We start from the raw sequence: 24,059 nt of genomic DNA, 5'->3' as shown, positions 1-24,059 counted from the left end.
TGGCTGCGAGTAAGGAGGCTTGGGGTTACCGTGCTCCATCCCCAACCCCCCGCAGGCCCTCTCATCCCACCCTCCTCTAGCTTCAGCGAGCATCAGGACCAGCCTTGGCTCCCTCCCCAGCTGTTTTAGAGCCGCCCCACTGAGTCACTGCCTCCAGCTCCCTCCCTCCCCTTCTGCTGCCCACTGTCTGCCCACCCCCACCCTAGCCAGGCCCCCTGTGAGCCCGAAGAGCTGGTTAGACCTGCTGGCCGGCACATGTACCCCTCCAGAGCCAAAGACAAGAGGCCTCAAGCCACAGGCCATAGCTGACCCCAGCACCCCTGGGCACAGGCGGATAGATTCAGGGGCAGGGCCAGGCCTTAGTTTAGTCACTCTGCACAGAATGGGCATTGTAAGCCTTGTGAAGACAGAGACCATGTATTGCCCACTTCTGTATTTCTTGTATCTAGCACAGGGCCTGGAATAAAATTGAGGGGTGCCTGAGACTGGTCACACCAGCCCTGCCCTCCTGAGACTCTCCATTTATGAGCCAGATGTAAACCAGAGTCACAAATGGAAGCAGATTCAGAGGCTCAGTCGGAGAGGGCCACAGAAGAGGCAGAGAGTGGCAAGATGCACAGCCCCAGGATGGCAGAGAGACAAATAGAAATGGGGACAAACTGGGCCTAGTGGGGAACACTGGGGGCTGGGCCTGGAGCCAACCTGAGCCACTGACCACAGCAGGGTCTGTGGGCTGAGCTTGCAGGACTGAGCAGTGACTCATGGGGCCCAGTTCTGTGGCTCTCCTGGCAGCAAAATGTCCTCACAGCAGCCTTTTCCACTGAGATCATGATATGGGGATGGGCCTCCCTCCCCTGACCCTTCGCCAGCCAGCTTCACATTTCTTACCAACACGAGCCAATCAAAAATGGAGTGGGAGCTCTGTGCTTCTGTGGGCCTAGTGATAAGAGAACCACAGTCATTGCCCTCATTCCACCCCAAACCTTCCCCTCTTCAGTACTGCCCTAGACAGCGAGGGTGACAAATACCCTACACCTTCCAGACCTCTCACCTCTAGCCTAAATAAGTTCTAAACTCCTTAGTGTGGCATTCAAAGCCATCCAGAGGCATAATCACAGCCTCCCTGTCCAGCTCTTACATAGGCCTGGAAAACTCACCTGATCACAAGTCTTGTCGCAATGTGTCTCCCTGTTCCTGGAATGCCCAGGTGGCACAGTGGTAAAGGATCTGCCTGTCAATGCAGGAGACACAGGAGATGTGGGTTTGATCCCTGGGTCAGGAAGATCCCCTGGAGGAGGAAATGGCAACCCACTCCAGTATTCTTGCCTGGGAAATCCTATGGACAGAGGAGCCTGGCGGGCTACAGTCCATGGGGTCACAATCAGACACAACTAGTATACACACATACACACACCTGGAATGCTCATGCTCATCCCTCCAGGTCAAAACCCTTCCTCCTTCAAGGCACTGGAGGTCATTCCCACCATCCTGCCTGGTCAGATGATGACTCATTTGCTCTTCTGCATCCCAGATGCCTGCCTGCCCTGGCTTTCTTACCCCCAGTCTGCTCATCTCTGACCAACCGTTTTCTTGGAAGTCCCCCCATTCTTAGTCACCCAGCTCTAGGCCCAGGAGCCCCTCTGCACCCCTTTCCTACACTATCAGTTGTGGATTTCATTTCTGAACCTTCCTAATCTAGTAATTTTTGAAGGATGTGGTCTCTGGGCCATCTTCTTCTGGAGAGCTGGTTCAGATTACAGATTTCTGGGCTCCCGTAGACAAGCTGAGTCAGAACCTTGGGGTAGGCCCAGGAATCTGTGTTTGACAAGCTCCCAGTGATCCTGACACCAGAGTCTGAGAATAGCTGCCGGCTGTCTCCAACACAAGCACCTTCATATCCCTGGGCCTTCCAGCAGGTCTTCCATCTCTGGCCTTTCCTCTTACTGAGCTTTCCTCCTTGTGGGCTTTCAACCATCCTCCCCCCAGCACCAGCTACATTCATGCTCCCTACTGCACATCACTGCCCACACTCTCTAGGTCACAATTCTCCCAGGCTGCCACCTCCGAAACTCGGCAGGGTCACCCCACCCAAGCCTTTGTGTCCTTGGCTGGCCTCTCCCCAGCATGTCACCCCCTGCTCCTTGCTTCTCACTGTGTGTGCTCCAGATGTCTTTTATTCCTGCTGCTCTTCCCACCTGAAATGCACCCACATAGCTTCACCCATGCTGTCTGAGCCCCGTCACACACACACACACACACACACTCATACCCCTCTCAAAGCTATCCCCCGCCCCCCAACTAGATCTCCTCGGGCCTCACAGCACTTTCTATGCTCTTGGGCTTGTAACACCAACAATGACTAACATTTATAATCCTTTACCATGAGCCAGTCTGTGTACTAGATTCTTCTCATTTCATCGTCTAATCCAGACAGCTGCGGTATGAAATAAGCATCCTACTTAACAGATGAAGACACTGGAACTCGGAGAGAGTATGTAACATGCCTAAGGTAACATCCTTAGCAAGGGAGGGCTGGGACCAGCTGCTCGGCCTTATCGCAGCTGACTGTAAGCCATGTGAGGGCAAAGCCTGAAAGTCATTCTTCCTTCTCTTCCCACATTCCCCAAGCATAAGTCAGAAAAAAAAGGCTGACTAAATGTGTAAGCATTGCAGTGTGTTCAGGGTTTCAGATCTGTAAGGACGAACGACAAATTGGTGATTACCTAGGGCTCAGCAGAGGGTGAGGAGTGAATGCCGACAGTACAGAGTTTCTCTGGGAGATGATGAAACTGTTCCAAACTTAGCTTGTGGGGAGGGTTGCACAACTCTGTGAATATGTTAGAAAACCACCAAGCTGTACATTTTAAATGGGTGAATTTTATGGGGGGTGTGTGTGTGTGAGGTATCAATAGAAAGGCCCAGTGGAAACTGGGTCTGCTGTCATCAGGGATTTCTATCCCTAGATGTTTCTGGACCCCACACTCTCCAATTTGTATCAGAAACACTCAGGGTAACCAGCTCCCTTGAGATTGTTCTCCCACCCACCATGTGTGGAACACATCTTTTCATTTGTCCTACCCCTCCCTCCTGGCATTGAAGGAATGTTTATCTGGTGCCAGTGTGTGTTGGCTGCATCTTTGGGCACCTTGGCATCTGACCTCTGGGGTCTTTCTTTCTGCAAGTCATTCCCATTTTGTGGACTCCCAGTTCTGTGACCCCCTGCACAGAGAACAATCCCCTGGACTTGCTGCAGGCTTCCTGTAAGGTGTTGTAGTGGGAAAGAATGGGAGCAGAGGGAGGGAGGGCCGTAGGGCCTAACACTCCTGCCCAGGACCTCCTCCCTCCACCCCCCACCACCCATATCTGGGAAGCCCTGGGGCACGGAGTAGAAAGTTTCCATCTCCCTCACCACATGCCCTCTTGCCCCCTTCTCACACCTCAAAACACCCAGACACCTGGGCGCAGGACACACATCCATCTGAAAGATGTTTAATGTATCTTAGGTTCAAGGTACACAATTCAGGGCAGGTGCTAACCCCAGGAAAGTCACCTGCCACCCAGTCAGCCCCCTTTCCATTATAGTCAGGCCTCCCGTCCCAGAGCAGTGGAGCAGTGATCCTGGGATACCTAGCTCCTTTCCTGTTCAGGAAATAACGAGACAGTGCAGAAGGCCAGAGGCCACCATCTCCCCTCCTCACAAATCTCAGACCCAAGGATCTGAAAGGTCCAAAGCCAGACGCAGAGCAGCAGATCCCCAGAGTGATGCTGGCTAGGAAGCAGCCGTGACCCGAAGCCTGGCCCAACCCTGTGGCCTCAGTCCTGGAAATGGAGGAACTATTGCCCCAGAGACTGGCAGCAAAGGGAGGAAGATAAAGCAAGGAGTGGAGACAGATTCCCACTGCCCCAAACCAAATGGCTGTGGGTAGCTGAGCCAACAGGGCAGCAAGCCTGCTGCACCTCCCAGCCCAGTCCCTCTGAGGACCAGCCCCTCGTGGAGCCTCACTGCCAGGGTACTGTCCTTTAGCTGACGCTGGGGCAAGGTGGAGTGCAGGACAGCCCAGTGTCAGCTGAGGAGAGATGCCCTTGCTTGGGGACAGGAACTGCTCCCAGGATGACCCGCTGGGGAAGGGGCATCAGCTCCCCTTGTCTCTGGGCCTTGCCTCTAAAACGTCTAGACTGGGTCTTGAACCAGAGTTAGGGCCTTATTGAAAGGGAAGGTGGCAGGAGTTTAGGAACAAGGAGGGTGGTGAAAAGGGTTCCTGTGAGGACCAGCCCAGGAGACCCTTCTGACCCGCCCCAAGGGAGCCCAGCTGCTACTTTCAGTCCAGGCTCCTCTAACCCCATGTCCGGTTGAGTGGGCTCCTCCGCCCATTGTGCAGGGAAGACTTCCAGGGGGCCTCTGGCCCCCTGCTCCTCCCCAAGTGTCTGGGCTACAGCCGGCCGCCTTTGTTGAAGTGGATGCACCAGTGGGAGTTGGCGGTGCCCGGGCTGAGATGGGTGTGGTCCTCGTGTCCCATGAGGGGCTGCAGCTCCTGCTGCCGGGGGATGTCAGCGCTGCTCTCACTGCGAGAACGGCCCGCCTTGGCCAGGCTCGGGGGGAAGGCGAAGCAAGAGCGAGGATCAGAGGAGAGGGGCAGCTTGAGAGGGGCCTGGGCCTCTTCTGGGGCCCGTGGGCGGGGAGGCAGGCGGGTCATCGTTGGGGCCTGAGTACATGGCGGGGATGCCAAGCTCTCCAGGGATGAGATGCTCTGGTTCCAGCCTGTCTGCATGTCCACGGGCACAATCTTGGTGGTTTCTGAGGACACGTAGACGGCCAGGTCCCCCTGCGCACTCTTCCAGGGCAGCTCCTTCTCCGCACAGGTTGGGGATGGGGGGATGATGCGTGGGCTAGGGCACACCTCAAGGCTCCCTGGGGACAGAGCACACACGCACTCATTGCCAATCCAGTGGACACTGTCTCAAGTATAAGCACAGAAGTTCATTTTGCAGTTGCCATGCAGCATCCATTTGTGCAGTTACTGGATGCACGCCTGGCCAAAGGGAAGCACCACAGCTGGGTCTGCTCCCCACTGTATCCCCAGCACCTAGCACAGGACTGAGCATGTAGCAGTTGCTCAACAAATACCTACTGAACAAATGAAAACAACTAGAACACGACAAAGCGAGAGCAAGGCAGGAAAAAACCCATCTATGATCAGCCCTCAGCCAACTTGCAGTGCCAGGCTTAAACCACATCCTGCTGGGCCCCCGGCCCAGGGTGAGGAAGATCTCGAGGCTTGACCACTGCGCTCCTTGCCTGAGTTCCTACCACAGCCCTTTGGTGGGACAGAGTCCAGGAGTCTGAGCTCACAAAAAATTAATAAACAGGCTAAAGCTGAGCCACAAAAGGGATGCCAGAGCACAGAGGATGTGAGCCGAGAATCCCAGAAGTGCTGGCAGCCATAACGGAAGGCTCAGCCACAGCATTATAGAAAGGCTGAGGCTCTGAAAGAGGAAAGCAGGGAAGAAGCAGCCCTCTGGCTATCTACCACCCCTTGATCTCCAAAGTCAAGCTCAGTACCTTGCATATAATAGGTGCTCAGTATGAGTCTGCTCACTGATAAAGTCCTGAGCAGTCCTGTGAACTTGACTTCAAATGCTCCATGTTATGAAATGTATTGATGCTGTGACTGAGAGTGAAACTACCTCCCTGGAATGCTGTATTAAATTTTAACAACAAAAAAACTTCAGTGTTCACCTTTAGAGGATGCCAGGTAACTATTGGTCTGAAAACTGATAAGGGAAAGGAAAAATTCAAGCATTTATCCATTCTTCCCTATATGAACTGTACCTCAGACTGACTAAGTAATTGATGAGGGAAGGCTTTTTTTTAAATACAAGAATTCCTGCTAATCAATGCAAACAAAAAATAGACATAGAATATCAGCATTGCACAACCTGGAATGAACTGTTGGATGTGGCAGTGATGACCAGTGACTGCAAGACCACCTGATGAAAAACTGACAGGGACTTTGATAATGGGTGGCTCAGGCTAACAACAACTGAAGCCAATAGTCAATACTAACCTACAAAAAGAGAGACGGACAGATGGTGTATGCTCCCTAGTGAGATGCAGTGGGAGGTATAACATCACCACCTATGGAGTGTGCTTATCAAGTCTGATCTAGGTTTAATTACTGATTTGAAGGAAATATAAAGGTCAGTGAAACAGACATATTAAATGATGCTTAGGGGATGCAATCAGCAAAATCCAGACAAGGAAAGACGGGGACAAATAACCAAGTTATTTCAATAAATACAGTGCAAGGAAAGAAAGTATGGTGGGGGGACCTGTAAATCAGGGTTTTTCAAACTTGACACTGTCACAGGTAGGAGCAGAGACTTCGCTGTAGGGAGCTGTCCTGTGTGTTGTAGGGTGTTTTAACAACATCCTTGGCCTCTACCCACACATCACAGAGGTACCCTGCCCGCTGTGACAACACAAGATGTCTCCAGACAGTACCCTAGGGCAGGGGTCCCCAACCTCCAAGCTGGGGACCGCCACCTCCTGTCAGATCAGCAGCGGCACTAGATCAGAAACAAAGTGCACAATACATGTAATATGCTTGACTCATCCATACCCATCCCCCGTCCGTGGACAAAATGTCTTCCATGAAATCAGTCCCTGGTGCCAAAAAGGTTGGGGACCGCTGCTCTAGGGGACAAAATCACTATTACTACCTCCTTAAGAATCAGTGTTATAGGTTAAAAGAGACTTATCCACCAAATTTCATGTGTGGGTCTTTGTCTGGATTTTTATTTGAACAACCTACTGTAAAAATAAATGAAGACAATCAGGGAAATTTGAACACAGACTGATACCTGATAACAAAGATTTTGGATATGATAATGGTATTGTTATATTTTTAAGAAGGATCCTTATCTTTTAGAGATACTTGCTGAAGTATTTAGCAATAAAGTGGTATGATATTTGCAATTTGCTTCAAAAGAATCCAGTGAAGAGAGGGGCATAGTGAAGGTGTAAGTGAAATAAGATCAATTAGGAGTAGGTAATTATTGAAGATGGGTGGTAGAGAGATGGGAGTTTATTCTACTATTCTGTCTACTGTTTATTTTGAAATTTTCTATAATAGGATGTTTTTTAAAAGACACCTGAGAATTCTTGAGCCAACTGGCAGTGGAAGTTAGCATTCTGAGTTCATTAGGTCTCCACATACGGAAGCACATATATGTTGGTTTTTATCTACAGTAGTGCCATTTTGATGAATGCAGGCTCCTCTCTCAGGTCCGGCTGCCACCCTTACTGGGGGCTGTACCTGAGGGCTGGTGTGCTGAGCATGGGTCACAGCGGAACCTGGTGTTAGGTTTGCTTGTCACCTTGTGTCTCTCGCCAGAGTGTAAAGGGAGGCAAGTGAAATGGCTGTGAGCTTTGGAATCAAATTCTGGTTCTGCTGATTTCTAGACAAGTCCCAAGTTCCTCTGAGCTCAGTTTCGCCATCTTGATTGTTGTGAGGATTGAATCAGATCATAGATGTCAGATGTCTGACATAAAAGAAATGCTGAGTAAATGCTGGTTGATGAATGAATGAGCAGATAGGTGGAGTGACTGTCTGGAGTAAAGGCCATCAGCAAAGGGGGAGGAAGCCAACTGCGTAGCTCCAGTTTGCTCCAGAGGGAGGCAGGCAGGAGGAAGCCATTACCTGAGACCTTGCCCTCTTGGAGAACCTCACTGGTGGCCCGAGCCACAAAGATGATCCCCTCGTCATCCTCCTTCTCTGTCTCCGAACTGTCGCTGTCCTCCTCCTCCTCAGACTCCACGGTTAAGATCACAGCAGCTAGACAGGGACAAGAGCTGAGTGGGATTGGCCTGTCCAGCAGCTGCCTCTTTGTACCGCCCGGAGCCCAACCCCTTGTCCATCTAGGCAGAGCCCCACTGTTGGTAGAGACACCTATTTTGTCCTGTGGCTGTTACAGCACGGGCCTAGGGGGGTGGGGGAGCTTGAGAGGAAGGGGTGTGGGGCTCCAGAGCCCCAGGAGGCAACGAAAGACAGATCCTCAGAGGAAGCCATCAGGGAATCACACTTCCCGGCACCTTCATCTTCTCTCAACCCCAGATCCCATTGTCAACTGGAAGCATAAACATCTGGAAGGCTGGAAGGCCCATCAGTGTGCAGCTCTTCTAGGCCCCTGGTTTTACTGCAGGGACACTGGACCCCAGGACCCACCCATCCTTCAAGGCCCAGACCAGGCTCCATTTATGACACACTCTCTAGGTCCTCAGGGTCTGTAGCCTGGAGTTAACTCTCAGGTGTCACAGACGTCTAGTAACTGCTGAGACCTGTCCATCTAGTTCTAAGGGGAAGAGCCCCAGCTCATGACATTGAGTGCTGTGCAGAGGAGGTCCTTCAGGCTTCCAGTCGATGGGCCCCTGCCCTTCCCCTCCCCATCCCATCCTCACCACCACCCCACTCCCTGCTTGCCTGTGTCATGGAAGCCCAGGTCTCGAGGAGGTTTCCCGTTTGTAGCCTCAGTGTTAGCCACGCCATCCTTCTAAGGACCAAAAAAAAAAAAAAAAAAGTCCTAAGCCTCTTGCCCTGACTCCAAACCCCAATCCTGTCATCTGGTGGGGTCAATAAGAAGACAGGTCTTCCTGATGCCACACAGAAGGGAATCTGCGTCAATTACAGTGGTTCTATCATCCCTTGACCCCCCACCCCCAGCAAGTGTTGTAGAGTCTGATGGCCCCAGCAGAGATGCTCAGTACATCAGCCTTGGCTGAATAAGAAATTCATGGAGTCCCCGCACCCCTTCCCCAACAAGGAATCTGCCTTTTTCCTGCTCACTCCACCTCTGGTAGGTGGTCCTGCTGCCTTGGGCAGGTGACCACAAGAGGCTGCTCTCCCTCTGAAGGCTTCACCTTCCCCTCTGGGGATCCAGGAAGATGCAAAAGAGAACCCAAGCTGCTGCAGCCCCCAGGTCCCTGAGGCTGGATTCCAAAACCTGTGAGCTCAAAACTACATGCCATCAGCCTGCAGCTGCAAACAGGAGTCCTAGAGAAAGCACATGCCTTCTTGCGGCTGGCCTTGCGGGGTCGTGGCTTGCTCTTGGTGAAGCAGATGTTGTGCTTGGTGGACTTAAAGGACTCCAGCCGCCGCTTCATGTTCTGCTGGAAGACCTCCTTGTCCTGGCGCTCCTGCGCGTCCTCAGAGATGAAGTGGCGGCTGCAGCTGGCTTTGTACTGGCAATGACAGCCCCACCTTGCCATGAGGCTGGATGTCCTGCCTCCCACAGGAACCCCACACCACAGCCCCAAGTTCACCATTGCTCCTACCAGCCCGCTGTTTCCACAACTAGCCATGGAGTAAGAAAAAAAAAAAAATTAAAAATACAATAGAGACCCAGCCAAACTCTATATTCTCAGTTCTTTATCCCAGAACCTACTCCCTCAAATTTGGCTTTTCTTATCCCCTCTTGCCCTCTCCCAGTTTTCTCAGATGTGAAGTGACAAGACACAGGGGATCCTGTGTCCTGTCCTCAGGGCTACCATGAAACCAAGGCAGGCTTTTCCTTCTTTGCACCTCAGTTATCTGAGCCTAGTCCACATGCCTGGCCCATTTGCCTTGTGACAAAACAGGACTCTGTCCAGCTGGCCCTCCCCACTTGGCCCTTTCTGCAGCTACCGCCATGACTCCTCAGGCTGCAGGAACTTCCGTGACTATCTCTTGTGCCCAGTTCAGTACCACTCCCATCATCTGCTCTTTCCAAGCCTTCCTCCTGTAAAGACCAAGCCCACTACACTCTCACCTAACCTGTCTCCACCTCTGGCCGTGACTGCTTAGCAGCCTTTTCATTACCTCCTGGTAATTTCCCGAAGTACCACCCATGTATTCCCAATCATTCTTGTCCTGCGGCACACCCCCAGGCTGGTCTCTTTCCTTTACCCTTCATATTTTCTGCTTCCCTGAGCCAGATCTAAGAATCCCCTCTAAGTCTCCTCCCAACTTCCCTCTTCTACACACTGATGCAGGGTGGGTGGGTACAGAAGCCCAGCTCCTTCACAGGGCTCCTCACTCCCCACTCCCCACCTCCATCAGTTCCCTTCTCTCCATCAGTTCCTCCCTCCCAGTCCTCCACTCTTGCATCTTCAATCTTTCCCTGGCCACCAGCCCCTGCCTCTGTTTTTAGACCTGTTCCTGCCCTTACCTCCTTGAAAAACGCCTTTCCATTGACACCATTGCCTTGCTTTTACTGCTAAACCTTTACACTTACATTCTGACACTTCCCCTAGTACCCATTAATTCCTTGAATGTCAGAAATACAGCTGGGGTGGGAGCAAGGGGGGTTGCCTGACTGCAGCACCACTGTGCAGCTTTCTGACCAGTTATCAGTACCTTGGCCTCTGGTTAGGCAACATTCGTGCAAAGTCCAGCCCTCCTCTTGCCCCAGGCCTCCGAGACAGCTCTGAAGGGCATCAGCTACTGCCCCTCCAAGGGCTCCTTCTCTCTCCTCCTCTGCTGGCTCCCCTCCCTTTTCTTCCATGTGCATTCCCCAGCATTATCCTTGGCCTCCTCTCTCATCTCAATGCCCTCCCCAGTGAAAGTATCAACTCTCTCAGCGCCAGCCAACCCAGTGATAAATCTGTGCTTCCCAGACACGAGCCATCAGACCAGCTGCATTTCAACCCCCTCAAGGGGCTTATTAAGAGCAGATTCCTCATCCCACTCCACTAGTCAGACCCTGCAGGAGGTGAAGCCAGGAATATGTATTCTAGTAAGCTCCCCAGGAGATTCTGATGTAGCCAGGCCAGGAAACCTCTGCTGTAGATTGCTTCTAAATCTTTTTATCTCCAGCCTGTCTGTCTCTTTTAAACTATAATCTTGTGTTTCTAACTGTATACTAGACACTTCTGTCTCTAATGATATTTCTGTGAAGAACATGAGGAATTATGGATTGCGTGCTGGCATAACTAAGTGGATTTAGAACTGGTTGAGTAACCATACCCCCAAAATTCTTGATCCAGGTCAGTCTGGAGGAAAGTCTTTAGTAGCAGACCACAGGGCTCTGTCCTCAGCTCTATCATGTTCATTTTTATGTTGATTTTGATGAATACAGAGTTAACAGGCTTAACAGAATTTTATATGATGGGAATCTGAGGAGATTTTTGGTGACCAACATGGGATCCAAACGATGGAATGATGGGCTAAATCAAATAAAATGACATTTAACAAGGATAAGCACAATCATAATCCAGTTTTTTTTTTTAGTCGACTACACAAGAACAGGTTGGACCAAACCCATTGACCAATCTTACATACACACACACACATCAACAGCCCGCCAATCATTAGGTATCAATACTTCCTAATGTAATATAATAAGAAATACATAGCACAGCTATCAAATGTTCCTGAATACAACCAGGCCTCTCGATTGAACTACCAAGAAATACAGGGTACCAAGGATAACATGTCAGATACCACCTCTGGAATACAATCAGCAAAATTGGTAAAATGGAGAATTTTCTAAGACGATCTATCCAGTTTCTTTAGTAAATAAAAAGGAGGGAAAAAAGGAAGAAGAAACTATTACAAGTTAAAAAAAAAAAAGACATACTTACTAAAAGTGCAAAGTGTGGACTTTATTTGGATCCTGACTTGAACAAACCAGATGGAAAAAGATATGTATTGAACTCTGGCTGGATATTTGAGGTGATGTGAGAAGGAGTCACTGTTACTTGTTGTATGTGGTAATGGTACTATGGCTTTTTTGAAAAAAAAAAAAAGAATTATTGCCACCTAGAGATACATATGGAAATATTTAGAGATAATATGCTGTCTGGAGTTTGCATTAAGATTAAATAAAGTGTAGATAGGGTGTAAGGGGGAATTATTGGAGCTGAGTGATGGTTAAATGAGTTTCTTTATTCTCTCTAGTTTTGTGAATGACTGAAATTTTCTATAAGAAAAAGTAAACAAAACCAAAAAACAAACAAAAGCTCCACAAATTGGATGAGACAGGGTTTCACAGTCATTAATTGAGGAAGACATGGGGAGTAGGTTGCCTGATTGTACGAACAGTGTGAGGTCTCAGGGTGATGAGCCAGAGCTGGAGGGATCCTGGGCTGCGAGAAGAGAAAGGCAAGTTCCATAACTAGAAAGGTTAAAGGTCCCCTGTGCCTGGTCCTGGCCAACCACAACTAGCATAGCACCTCCATCTGGGGCCTCTTTGGCCACGGCAGTGAAAGCCTGGAATCCTAACCACTAGTCCACCATAGAATTCCTAGGGGCCTCATTTTTAACGGCTGAAGAAGACACACCAGGGACAGAAGCTGCTGGCCTGAAGGCAAGAAGGCCTCTGTGTGGAAGGAAGCTGTTTTGACATCTTTGCAGGCTTTTGCTCTGCAGAGGTGCAGAGAGTCAAATCAGGCCCAGAGGGAGCAAATTAAAGGGAAAGAATTCCTGTCTCTGTAGAAACGGCCTTGACTGTTAAAGCTGCCAAGAATGGTCACAGCTGGCTTCTCATTTCAGAAAGGTTCAAGGTAATGGCTTGCTGCCCCCTTGCGGGGTTGCCGCGGATTCCTGCCTGGATGGGTTGGGCCTTTCCAACCCCGAGGCTTCACAACCTGAATGGGACTCACTCAAGTTACCTAAACTGGATGTCAGCCTCCCCCAGGTTAAGCTGCACCCACAGGCCTCCTTGGCACTCCTGCTTCTGTCTGTGACCCCCATCAAGCCCTCTATACCTCCTCTCCCCTTCCTGGCAGATTTCACAGTCCTCTGTGCCCCTCTTCCTTCCAGCCACCCAGCTCTAATCCGCAGTGTTTCACTCCAGCTTCCCAACTGGCTCTCCCGGCCTCTCAACTCACCCTGTCCAATTAGATCTGCTCTCTGCTACCAGAGAAGACATCCTTAAACCATCCTTGTAACAGGCCAACCTTTCTCAAAACAACAACAAAAACAAAACTAAAGGTTATAACCAACAAGATGAAGCCCATGCTCTTCAACCGGGCATCTACAGCTCTCCACAAGCTGGTGCCAGTTGCCTCTTGAGTCTTGGATCGCGGCCTCCCCAGACCTCACTCCCCCTCAGGACTCAGAGGCCCTGCCTGCTCTCACCCTGCGGCGCGGCTTGTAGAGGCCTCCGCAGAGCAGATGGTGCATCACCGCGTCCTCCCGGTCCCGGCCACTACGCACTGTGTCAATCACCTGCAGATCCAGACACGCTCCACTGCCACTCTCCCTCCTGCGGGCGGTGGGAACACGTGTGCTGGGGAGGGGCTGGGAGGCGCAGGCCAGGGGAAGGGCAGAAGCAGAGGTGCTCAGGGTCTTCCCCAGAAGGGATTCAGAGAGAGGGCCCAGTAGGAAGGAGCGTGGGGAAGCGGGAGAGGGCTCCAGGACTTACAGCAGGTTGGTGACGGAGGTCTCTGCCACAGAATTGCGGCTGGGCATGGAGGGCAGAGTGAGCCCAGTGGAGGACAAGACATGGCCTCCCTGCCGGGGCCATGTCAGAGGTCAGATGGCAGTCAGATGAAGGTGGCGCAGACAGAGGGGAACAAAAGGAGTAACACTGGTTAACACACTTTGCTCTCGATGTTCCAGGGACTGCGCTAGGTGCTTTTTTGTACTGCACCCACAAAACTCTGTGACAGAGGTACTCTTACTGTCGCTTTCTTTCAGTTGAGGAAACCGAAGCTCAGAGAGGATAAACGACTTACCCAAGGTCACAAGCCTGAGATGATAAGAATCTGAACCACGTCTGCTGACGCCAGAGTCCAGCTGTCTCCCACCTTTCTGCACTGCCCACTAGACTCTAAATGTCAGCGTCAGGCCGGGCTCGTTCCTGTAGCTGCCACTTCACAAGTCCATGGAGTCTACTGGGAATTTCCAACTCCCTGCTCAGGGCCTGCCTGCCTGCTTCCTGCCTTGCCCTGCTGGCCACCCGCCCATTCTCCATTGTCTGCTGGCCCACCTGATCCACGAAGCTGATGGCGTCCCGGATGTTGAGTCTGTAATACACATCCCAGATCTGGTCCCGGATGCGGTAGGCTGAGCGCCGCATCAACAGCTGACTCAGGTACTTCTTATCAAACTGCTCCCACCTACAGAGGATGCCAGGCCCCGTCCTGAGTGCTGGCCCTTCCTCAGACAGGGCCGGGGCACCGCCAGTGCGGGGCCCACATCTCTTGATGTGGGCATCGGTCAGGGAAAATCTGGAAGCTGGTCCCTGCCCTTACTGAACTGACAGCGCCTGACATTGACGAAGTTATGACATGTAACTATAAAATCGCAACCATGACAGGAACTACAAAGGATAATTATAGAGTATAATGGGGATTTGTCCTAGTCAGGGAAGCCTCCCTAAGGACATGATGCCTGTGGTAATATCTGAAAGATGAACAGAGAGGTTAAGGAGGCAAGATGGAGGGGAGGGAATGTTCTAGTAGAAAGAATAACGTGCAGAGGTCCCAGTGGCCAGGGCAGGGGGAGCATGGTGGGTCCTGAGTTTCTAAAACAGGGTTCATTTCATTGGCAGGCCGAGAGTCAAAGTCACAGCGGACCACAAGGCGGCTGGAGTCTGGAGGTGCCAGACCACTCAGTGCAAGGCCGGGCAGGCCTCACTGGGGAACCTTATCTTATCCTAAGAGTACGGGGACACCAGCACTGCCTGAGGGGCTTCAGGGACAGGTCACCCAGCCTGCGCCTTGATGTGACCCTTCTCAGAAGTGTGGCATGTCCCCCATGCTGCCCTGGCTGGGGGTGGTGGGGAGGGGGTGCTTCTGCTGCTGCTGAAGGAGCCTGGGGGCAGCTCCCTCACCTGTCCCTCCAGTAGTGATAGCCATGGTGCCCCACAACGTCCTCCACTGCAGCCAGAATGTGGTCAAAAGTCTAGAAGGGGGGTGGGTAGGGGGACCGGATCAGGACTCTGCTCAGAATAGGAGAAGGGAGAGAGGGACAGGTGGGGGCATGGGGTTCTGGTACCCACGTGCTCGTGCAGCTCCTGGTTCAGGGTGGGTTTGTGATGCTCACTCCTCTTCACCTTCAGCCACTTGACCAGTGGCTTGATGGTCAGGCCCTATGGACAGGCAGCCGGTGAGCCCTGCCCTGGCCAATTCTCTGCTGCCTTTCTCTCCCTGCAGTTAGGCTTCAGCTTCCATATCTCCACCTCACTGCCCTCAGAGTCTGGGAAGTCAAGCCCCTGCAGCCCCCAACAGGAAAAGGAGCCCCTCTCCCATAGGCTCCAGGCCTCCCCAGGGCCTGCCAGACCCTCTCCCCATCCAGCCTCCTGGGTGCTCCCACCTGCACGATGACTGTGAAGAAGACCACCACAATTGTGGTGGCTACAAAGTAGTCCTTGGCAGGGACCTTGGTCCTGTCCAGGAGGATGACGAGAGCGAAGGCCACAGCCCCCCGCAGGCCCCCATAGGACATCACCACCTGGTCAATCTTGTCCAGAGGGACCAACCGGAACTGATTCAGCACCCACGTCTGCAGGACTACGCCTACAGCAGGAGGGAGGCCAGTGGGAGCAGGGTGTTGGGAGTGGAGGGCACTGGCTGCAGCTGGCACCCAGTATCAGGGCTCAGGTCTGAAGGGCTGGGAGGGCTGAGCAACACTGGGAGGACAAGGATGTGGACTCAGAGGGCGAGATGAGCTGGGGTGGGGGGCAGGGGCAGGGGGGATAGGAAAGCAGAGGGTTCCAGCTATACCGAGGGCTCGGAAGAACAGGATGAAGAAGAGGGTGCCCAGCACCAGCCCAGAGTCCCAGGCCCACTTGGAAGAGTCCACGGCCGAGATGCCGAGCAGCATGAAGATGATGGTCTCCGCGCAGCTGGCTAGAGTCTTCATGGTGTACTTGACAGCTGTGCGGGACTTATGGGAGATGTTGGCCTCCACATACTTCTTACAGCCCAGGCCACACATAGTCACCCTGGGAGAGGAATGGAGAGTCAGGGCGATGAGGAGGGGCCGCAGGAAGCACAGCCTCTGGGGTCTGAGCATGCACAGGAGAGGATGCCCGTCACAGGATGTCAGACTCAGAGCCAAAGTGCAGCGAGGCATGGAGCCCGTCCCAGGCTGGTAGTGGTAGTCCTGGGCTAAAAGGGTCGGAATCGCCAGGCTTCCCACTCAGTGCCTTCTGGAGGGGAAGGCAGGGAAAACATGATCTGACTGGCACAGACTGCCTGAAGCACCTTTCAGAGTTCTGTGACCACCAGAGCCATGGCACCAGGCCTCAAAGTCCACGTTTGGCTCAGCCCACACACCCCAGAGAACACTTTGCTGCTAAGTCGCTTCAGTCGTGTCCGACTCTATGCGACCCCATAGACAGCAGCCCACCAGGCTCCCCCATCCCTGGGATTCTCCAGGCAAGAACACTGGAGTGGGTTGCCATTTCCTTAGGCACGGGAAAAATGGGTTCTGGGGGCCCAGGACAGTTCTAGAAGTGGGTCCTGTAATGTTCCCTGAGGTTTAGTGTCTCCCCTGGGAAATTTGAAGCTCCCACTCAGGGAAACCTATAGACTTCTCAAGGTCCTGCTTCTGTCTGTGTGAAGGGCAACCATCTCCAGCGCCCCCTCCCAGCTGCCTGCGTGCTCGGCGCCCACAGGACTCACGCAAGAATGGCAGAGAGCGAGGCCATTTCAGCGGTAAGGTAGGCTGCGTAGGCGAGGAGGAAGACCAGCAGCGGCTCGATGATGCGGACCCGCTTGGTGAAGCGTGTGGTCAGGGCCAGGAGGAAGGCAAAGACTAAGCCCACGGCTGCCCCGCCCAGACTGACCACAAACAAGGAGGCTGGGGGAGGAGTGGGTTGTCAGCATGACCCCTGGCTGGGACCCCTCCCGGGCCAACAAGACTGCTGCCTGGCGGGGAGTGGAGAAGGATGCCCACCATGCTCCCCAGGGGTCAGGAGTGCAGGAAAGCCCCTCCTTCTCGGGTTCTCAGGGCCCTGTTTCTCCGTGGAGGAGGGAAGGGAGGAATGAGGCACCCCAGCAGCATCCTCTGTCCAGACGCAGTGGGGGAGGGGCTCAGCAACCCGAGGGAGGCAGCCTCCAGCGCCCGCCGAGAAGGGGGAGATACTGACCGACTCCCTTCAGGTAGTCAGTGGCCCGCACGTTGGCAGAGCCCATCTCCACAAAAGAGTTGCAGACCTTGTACAGCACCTGAGTGAGAAGTGGTGCATCAGGAGTGATGATGGGGGAAGGCGGAGACCAGATTTCTTCCCCAGGGGATCTGGGGAAGGGTCTGAGCCTGGTCAAAAGCATGGCAGCGTGGGGTCGAGCAACGGCAGCCCACTGTGCACTCTCACCACGGTGACTGCATCGTTGAGCAGGGACTCGCCAAAGACGATGATAAAGAGGGTCTCGTTGACGTGCACCTCCTCAAAGACAGCCAGCACGGCCACGGGATCCACTGCTGAGATGAGGCTCCCAAACAGCAGGAAGTCCAGCAAGCCAGCCTGCACTCTAGGGGCTTTCGAGGGACAGCAGACGGTGAGGTACTGAATTGCCTACAGCAGCCCCAGCAACAGGCCCAGACTGTTGAAACAAGGATGCCCTGAGAGGACTTGGGACGGTGAAGAGTGCGTCAGCCTGCAGGTCAGGAGACCTTAGGTCCTGAGCCTAAGGACTGTCTTTGCCACTTACCCGCTCTATGACATGGGCACTGTCACTGCCACCTGACTTCTCATAAGCCATACCTCCTCATATGCCTGCCTGACAAGACTGCTGCAGAAATCAAGCAGGGAAATGGCTACAAAAGCTCTGTGTAACCTGGAGAGCTAAGATGGCACTGACAAGAAAAAACTGAGCAACAGCAATAATAACCACCATCAGGTGGAAATAAGCTGCTGACTGGCTTTATTAGGAGAACAAAAGAGTGCCTTCTCCCACATCGTAGTTCTCAGCCTAAGGAAGGCAACATGCACAATTTTTAGCAGGAGCGGGAGGGGCTATCCATCCATGACGGCTGAATACAGTATGAAAAGCACCCACCACTGGTGGGACTCGAACATCCCGTGCAATCTCTGTGAACCTCAGTTTCCACTTCTACATACTGAGAATAATCATAATGTCTACCTCAGAAAGTTCCTTATTTAACCAGTGCCTAATACATAGGCACAGAGTCGGACATGACTGAAGTGACTTAGCAGCAATACATAGTAAGCACTCAGTAGTTATTACCTATTACTAGGATTACTATGATTATGGTCTGATGTTCTCCCCTCCCTTCCTGCACCCAAAGAGTTCACTGAACCCATAGGAAAACCAGGTTGGAGACCTGAGTGGAAATTGCAAACCTCCCCTTGCCCCTGGGAAGAAGTCTGAATTATCAACTTTCAAGGTTGAATGGGTTTGGGGCCCAGAAAATGAGAAAGGGAGCAGAACAGGGCAGCCTGAAGGCAAAGAGCTCAGTAAAATGACCCTCTCCTGCTAACCTTGGACCTGATATCAAATGAGTTTAAGGGCCTCTATTTCCTTGTCCATTAAATGGGATAAATGATACCCCCAGCAAGGTTGATATGAAGAGCCAGTGGGATGAGCAAAGAGAGAACACCCAGTGTAGTGTCTTGCATTCTGCAGACATATGATATGTATTTATTAAAATAATAAAAACAGAAAACCACCCTGATGTGACCTGGGCAGAGCCCTCAAAGGGATGTTGAGCTGTGCCTCAGGGGAGCCAGGCTGGCAGTGTGGTAACAGAGGGCAGGAGGAAGCAGGTGGTAATGCAGGCTTCCCAGCCTTGGCAGCCCATGCACAGCTGGGAGCCAGGCCCCTACTCAGCTGTCATCTGCAGAAGCCCAGACTCATCTGGCAGGGACCTAAACCAAGGCTGCAGGCCCATCTGGAGCACTGCCCGGTTGGGAAGGACCTAAGATGGAGGTCTCAGGGCATGGCTCTCGTCAACATAGGATCTTCAGAGCTGGAGGAGAAGGGAGCTGGGTGAGGAGTCTGGCAAAGCCCCCCACGGCTGGTCCACATTTTAGAGTCACTCACCCACAAGTCCAGCCTGCTGCAGGCCCCAGAGGGCAGCACCCGTTGTGAAGGCATTCCAGAGTGTGCCCACCACGGCATAGGTGAGGATGGCACCCAAATTGTCAAAGAACAGCCGGCTGGGCATGAAATAGCCCGAGTCCAGCACAATAGGAGGCAACAAGAAGAGGAAGAAGGTGCCTGGCTCCAGCTGGTACTCCGCTTTCTTGGCCACAGCCAAGACAATGCCCCCCAGTGCCAGTCCCAGCAAAATCAGCAGACAGCTCTCGGGGACCAGAGACGTCACCTTCCGAGACAAGTGAAACACTACAACACAAGAATAGGGCGGGAGGTGTCATCAATTTATGAAGCACGCGCACGCACGCGCGCGCGCGCACACACACACACACGCACTGGCCTAAAGCCTTCCAGTCTTAGATATTTATTCAAGGTCAGGACCCCCAATCCTGGGACCAAGGAAGAAGAAATTCAGGACTGCTAGAATCTCCGGCCTCCAGAGCTTCAAACTCTCCACTGCAGCCACAGTTGTCTGTTTCTTAGTGCTCCTGTCATGGTAACCTAGGTCTCTGCTTACTTTTTCCACTTCTAAAAATACCCCATCCTCTCTACTGTCATCCTCAAAGGATCTCACCTTTTTCTGCTCTCCCTTATCCATTGTCGTTATTTGAACCTCAGCAAATAGTAGGTACATTTTTATGCATAACATAGTTGTAAAAATCAGGGCCTGTGGAGTCAGTCTCCCTGGGTTCAAAGCCTAGCTCTTTCATTTACCAGTTCTGTGACTTGGAAGCAAATATCTTCACTTTTTTTTTTTTTTAATTGTTGGGCCGGGTGTTAGTTGCAATATGCAAAATCTCCAGTTGCAGCTTGAGGGGATCTAGTTTCCTGACCAGGGATGGAACCCAGGCCCCTGACACGAGGAGCTCGGAGTCTTAACACTGGACAGTCAAGGAAGTCCCAGTCCCTTTTTGACTTGCAATTTTTTTCATCAGTAAAATGAGAATAAAGACAGTACTGATCTTGTAGGGTTGTTGCAAGGTTTAAATAAGACGATCTGCTCAAAAGCAGTTAGCCCAGCGCCTTGTAGTAAATGCTCTATAAATGTTACCTTTTATTCTATTATTGTGTCCTGCCCTAGACCATAATGCATATTATACCTCCTAGGAGTACAGCAGATCTCTTAGCCCTGTGTGCTTTTTCATTATGTAGGCTCACTAAGGGCTCAGTAGTTTTACAAGCAATAGACTTAGCAGTTAGACCTCCAGTTCTTCTTGTGGCTCCATCCTATCCTAATTGTGTGATCTCAGGCAAATTATTTAAATTCCTGAACTTGAATTTCTTCTCCTGTAATATGGGGAAGAATAACCTTCACAGGGTGAGGATAAAAATGATATAGTGTGAATGTGCCTAGCAGAATGTCAGACACATAATAGCATCTCAACAAATGTTAATTCAATATGATTCTGGGGGAAAGTAATAACATATCTGACCCTTGGAAAGAAGAGGAGGTATGGAATGATTTTCTAGCACTATCACCACTCCTATCTTTGCCTCATCATATACTCTTTGGGCTTTCGATTGGGCCCTGGGCCAGGTGAGCTCCTCTCCCCAGACAATGCTTGGAGTGGTGGGTAGTGAGGGATACCTTGGTGTTAGGCTGTATGAGACACAATGCTAAGACAGTGCCCTTTGGAAGCTGTACCCAGAGAGCCTAGGACAGTGCCTGGCCTGTGGTGGGATCTACCTAAATATTTGGTGAATAAAAGGGAAAGAAAAATCCTAGCAATGAAGCTGGGGGATGGTATTTCTGAACATTCTACCTCTCTCTCCCCACCCCTAATCCCTAGGATGTTTTTTTCTTTTTTTGGTTGATGAGAAAAAGGCTCTCTTCAACCTCTTCAACCTCCATAGGAGATGTCATCCAAGCTAGAAAAAGAACTATGATTTATGGGGAAAACTACAGCCATTGCTGCAAACCCTAAATAAGACAGGAACTCTCCACCTGGCAGACTTCTCAGCAGACCCAATTTTGGTTCCCAGGTCTGAGGCTCCTCCCACCTTGCTCTCATTGCTGCCAGGCCCTAAGGTGAGCTCAGCCACAACTCTCCCCACACTCAGCCCTACCTTTGGTCCCCCTTTCCTCTACTTCAGGGACCTTATTCCATCCTTATCTCCAGAGCATGCATTAATCCCAGCACTGCAATCCAAAACCCTTCACAAAAGCCTGTTCTCTGACAGAACTAGGCTCCTTGAAGGCATTTCAAGCCCCGTTTTCCATTATTAATGGGCTGCCACGGCAGAGTGGAGAGCTCCTCTGTTCCTGCCCAGCCCCCACTCCCAACTGTGTCTCTGGGGGAAGGGGGGCAAACTCTAGACGGTGCGATTCCTATGTGAAGACTGTACTGGTGAGACTGGGAGTACAGGCTGTGCCAGCTTAGGTGGGGAGTGAGTAGCAACGGCTCAGCTATAATTAGTCACCCCCACAGCGCAGTCTGCACAACAGGGAGAGGGAGGAGGGTCTCTGGTGGGAGGAGGGACCTCTGGCTGCTCAAAAGTGGGGAGGAAGGGGCAGAGGCAAGGAAAAGCAGCTCTATTCAAGAAAAGGAGTCTGAAGCACAGCCCTCAGTACTGTGCAGACTGAAGGAAATTAGATGTGTGAAAGCCTCTAGGGCAGGCAGCACATAGTAAGGCCCAATAAATGGAAGTTTCCCATACCCTGAAGTGGGAAGAGGTAGACTTGAATTGGAAGCGGGGGGGAGACAGCTGGGCCAAGAAGGAGACATCTTTAGGGGATAGAGGTGGGTAGAGGAAAAGTGACATTTTAGCATCCCAAGAGAATGGGCATTTGGAGGTGGCCTCCAGGGAAGGCTGCTTCCTCGGGACCAGGATGCTGGGGTTTGCCAGAGAATACCATCCCCTCAATGTCCCACACGCCCTGACTGCTGACAGGGGCTGGGGATTGGTGCAGGGGAGCCCAGACCAAAGAGCTGACTGCAAGAAGAGGGGAAAGAGAGGGCAAAGTAGGCTAGGGATAGGGTTGGAGAGCGCTGGGGCGGCCCTCTGAGAAGGCAAATCCTCAGGGCTCCCACGCGAGAAGGGGAGGAGGGGGATCCACAAGAGGAGGCGCAGAAACAAGGTGAGATCCCGGATTTGCGGAATCGGAACCTAAAGTCGGGGCACTCTGCAAAAATCTGGCCCGGATTTGGGGACTAGGGGTTGGGGGCGGGTCCGCTGCCCGCCGCCGGCCCTGGCGCACGCACACACGCACTCACCGATTTTAGCCAGGCTGGCCACCAGGATCCAGAGGGCTACCAAGTAGGGCGCCTCCACCTCGTGCCACTGCCAGCGGAAGAGCGCCAACCCTTGGGGAGGCTCACCCGGCGACCCCGGCTCCTGGGTGGGCTCTTCGGTTGCTCCTGCCCCCGCCAGGGGCAACCCGAGCAGCGGCAGTGCGGCGCGCAGCATCCTGCCGCCTGCCTAGCAGCCCTCCAGGCACCGCACGGCCGCCGGCCCCGTGTCGCCGCCGCCGCCGCCGCCGCCTACCGGCCTCCCCCGCGTCACAGGCACGTGGGGTCCGCTCCCCCCAATCCCGGCTCGGATACCCCCAACCCAGGTCCGGACTCCGAGACCCTGTCCCGGGCGTCCGTAGTCCGGACGCCTGCCCCTCCGCTCTAAACCAGTCTCGACTCTGAAAATCCCCCAGTGCATCCCTCCCCCACAAGCCCTGCAACCTAGTCCTTCAAGCCCGCTCCCTCAAACCCTCCCCAAATCTCCCCCTATCCGTATTCCGAGCTGTGAGCGGCCACAGTCCCCAAGGGGCACCGCCGGGTCGCACCCGCCAGCGGCGACAGCCAGTCGCGGGAGTGACGGGGGTCTTCTGGATGGCGGGGTTCAGGCGAGAAGAGGGCGGCTCCGCCACCGAGAGTGCGGTCGGCGACTGGCAGACGGCCAGTACAGAGGCCGCGGACCCCGACGCTGCCCCGTGCAGACTGCAGGGGGCAGTGCGCCGTCGCCTTCAGCTCAGCCCTCTGGAGCCTACGACCCCTGCGGGCCCCGCTCTCAGACCAGAGCTGCGCACGCGCACTAGGCCCTTTTTAGAAAGCTGTGAGGGATAACTGTCCCCATCGTCCCCAGAAACCCCAAGGTCCAGATTGGGCCGAATTCATCTCAGGCTGAGGAGGACTCTCCTCCTCTTCATTCACCAAATCGAGGGGCAACCGCCCTCCCTTTCCCCTAAATCAGTGAACTCTTCTCACCCTTTCCATGAGACAATGAGGAGAACGTTTCTTCTTCCCTAAACTACGAAAATCCCAGCCTATCGATTCCCTTCAAACTAAAAGGAATTCACTCAACCTTTTTCCCAAACCTGAGGGGGCATTCGGCTTATCCCGCCCTAAACTGAAAAGGACCGTTTCCCCTTTTCATTGAAGTATAGCCCATTCCTGTTCTTCCCCCAAATTGAGGGGAATCGGAATCGATTCTAGCTAGTGTTCTACCTAGCGGCCAAACTGAGTCATTCTATCCTTTTCCCAAAATTAAGAGCACCCGTCCCTCTTTCTTCTCCAACTAAGGGTAAATCATCCCACCTCCTCCTTTGAATTGAGTGTAATCTATTTTCACTTCTTGCTCCAAACTGAAAGGGACCCATCTCCTTGCTTCCTCCAAATGAAGGACGCCCATCCACTTCATACCTCAGCTGAAAGAAATCAGGACCTTCTAGTCCCTAAACCTAGGCGGACCTGGCGGGCCACGATCTGAAGAAACTTCCACCCCATCTTGCCCTAGCAGTCTCTCAAGAGAGCACAGCCTCACCGCCCCCAAGCCCAAAGAAAGCCTCTGGACGCTCTGCGCGTTCTCGCAGTGGGTGGGGGGACGCGCGAGCTCGGGTTTTCCCGGGACTAGCCTGTGAACTAACGGGACCACGATCACGCCCTCTGAATGATTGGCTGCAAGCTCCACCAACCGCAGTACGGCCCTCGACCCCGGGCGTCCGGAGACTAGTATTGGCTCCACCCCCTTTCTCGGCCCCGCCTCCGTCTGGCCCCGCCCCTCTCCCTCGGCGTCCTGCCCG

At 52.8% G+C, this 24,059-nt stretch overlaps 1 protein-coding gene across 3 annotated transcripts; it reads right to left on the bottom strand.

Moving 5' to 3' along the window:
• Positions 1-3,473: 3,473 nt before the first annotated feature.
• SLC9A5 (solute carrier family 9 member A5) lies at positions 3,474-24,007 on the bottom strand. Of its 3 annotated transcripts, XM_061387481.1 has the most exons (17): positions 22,261-24,007; positions 18,992-19,294; positions 17,302-17,465; positions 17,077-17,155; positions 16,610-16,787; positions 15,707-15,927; positions 15,297-15,499; positions 14,983-15,072; positions 14,815-14,885; positions 13,969-14,098; positions 13,402-13,490; positions 13,116-13,242; positions 9,068-9,238; positions 8,481-8,550; positions 7,701-7,835; positions 6,756-6,811; positions 4,821-4,905 (listed from the first exon to the last, which is right to left on the bottom strand). In XM_061387481.1, the coding sequence occupies exons 1-16, from the start codon at positions 22,451-22,453 to the stop codon at positions 6,756-6,758; spliced, it is 2,280 nt and encodes a 759-aa protein (XP_061243465.1). In that variant the 5' UTR covers positions 22,454-24,007; the 3' UTR covers positions 4,821-4,905. The 3 variants fall into 3 exon arrangements, with proteins under 3 accessions (XP_061243464.1, XP_061243466.1, XP_061243465.1); XM_061387480.1 differs by lacking the exon at positions 6,756-6,811 and having other exon boundaries at positions 3,474-4,909; positions 22,261-23,997; XM_061387482.1 differs by lacking the exons at positions 6,756-6,811; positions 17,302-17,465; positions 18,992-19,294; positions 22,261-24,007 and having other exon boundaries at positions 3,474-4,909; positions 16,610-16,701.
• Between the last annotated feature and the right edge of the window lie 52 nt (positions 24,008-24,059).

The sequence above is a fragment of the Bos javanicus genome, chromosome 18 (assembly GCF_032452875.1).
Source record: "Bos javanicus breed banteng chromosome 18, ARS-OSU_banteng_1.0, whole genome shotgun sequence".
Classification (NCBI taxonomy): domain Eukaryota; kingdom Metazoa; phylum Chordata; class Mammalia; order Artiodactyla; family Bovidae; genus Bos; species Bos javanicus.
Note: the sequence above shows the minus strand (reverse complement) of the source record. Positions and strands in the feature narration are given on the sequence as shown.

Excerpts from the sequence above, each read along its gene's own strand:
- SLC9A5 (XM_061387480.1), bottom strand. The coding sequence starts at position 22,453 with ATGCTGCGCGCCGCACTGCCGCTGCTCGGGTTGCCCCTGGCGGGGGCA. Across the intron at positions 15,073-15,296 it reads TCTTCACAGTCATCGTGCAG|GGCCTGACCATCAAGCCACT; the intron begins GTGGGAGCACCC and ends GCCTGTCCATAG. Across the intron at positions 14,099-14,814 it reads TATCACTACTGGAGGGACAG|GTGGGAGCAGTTTGATAAGA; the intron begins GTGAGGGAGCTG and ends CATCCTCTGTAG.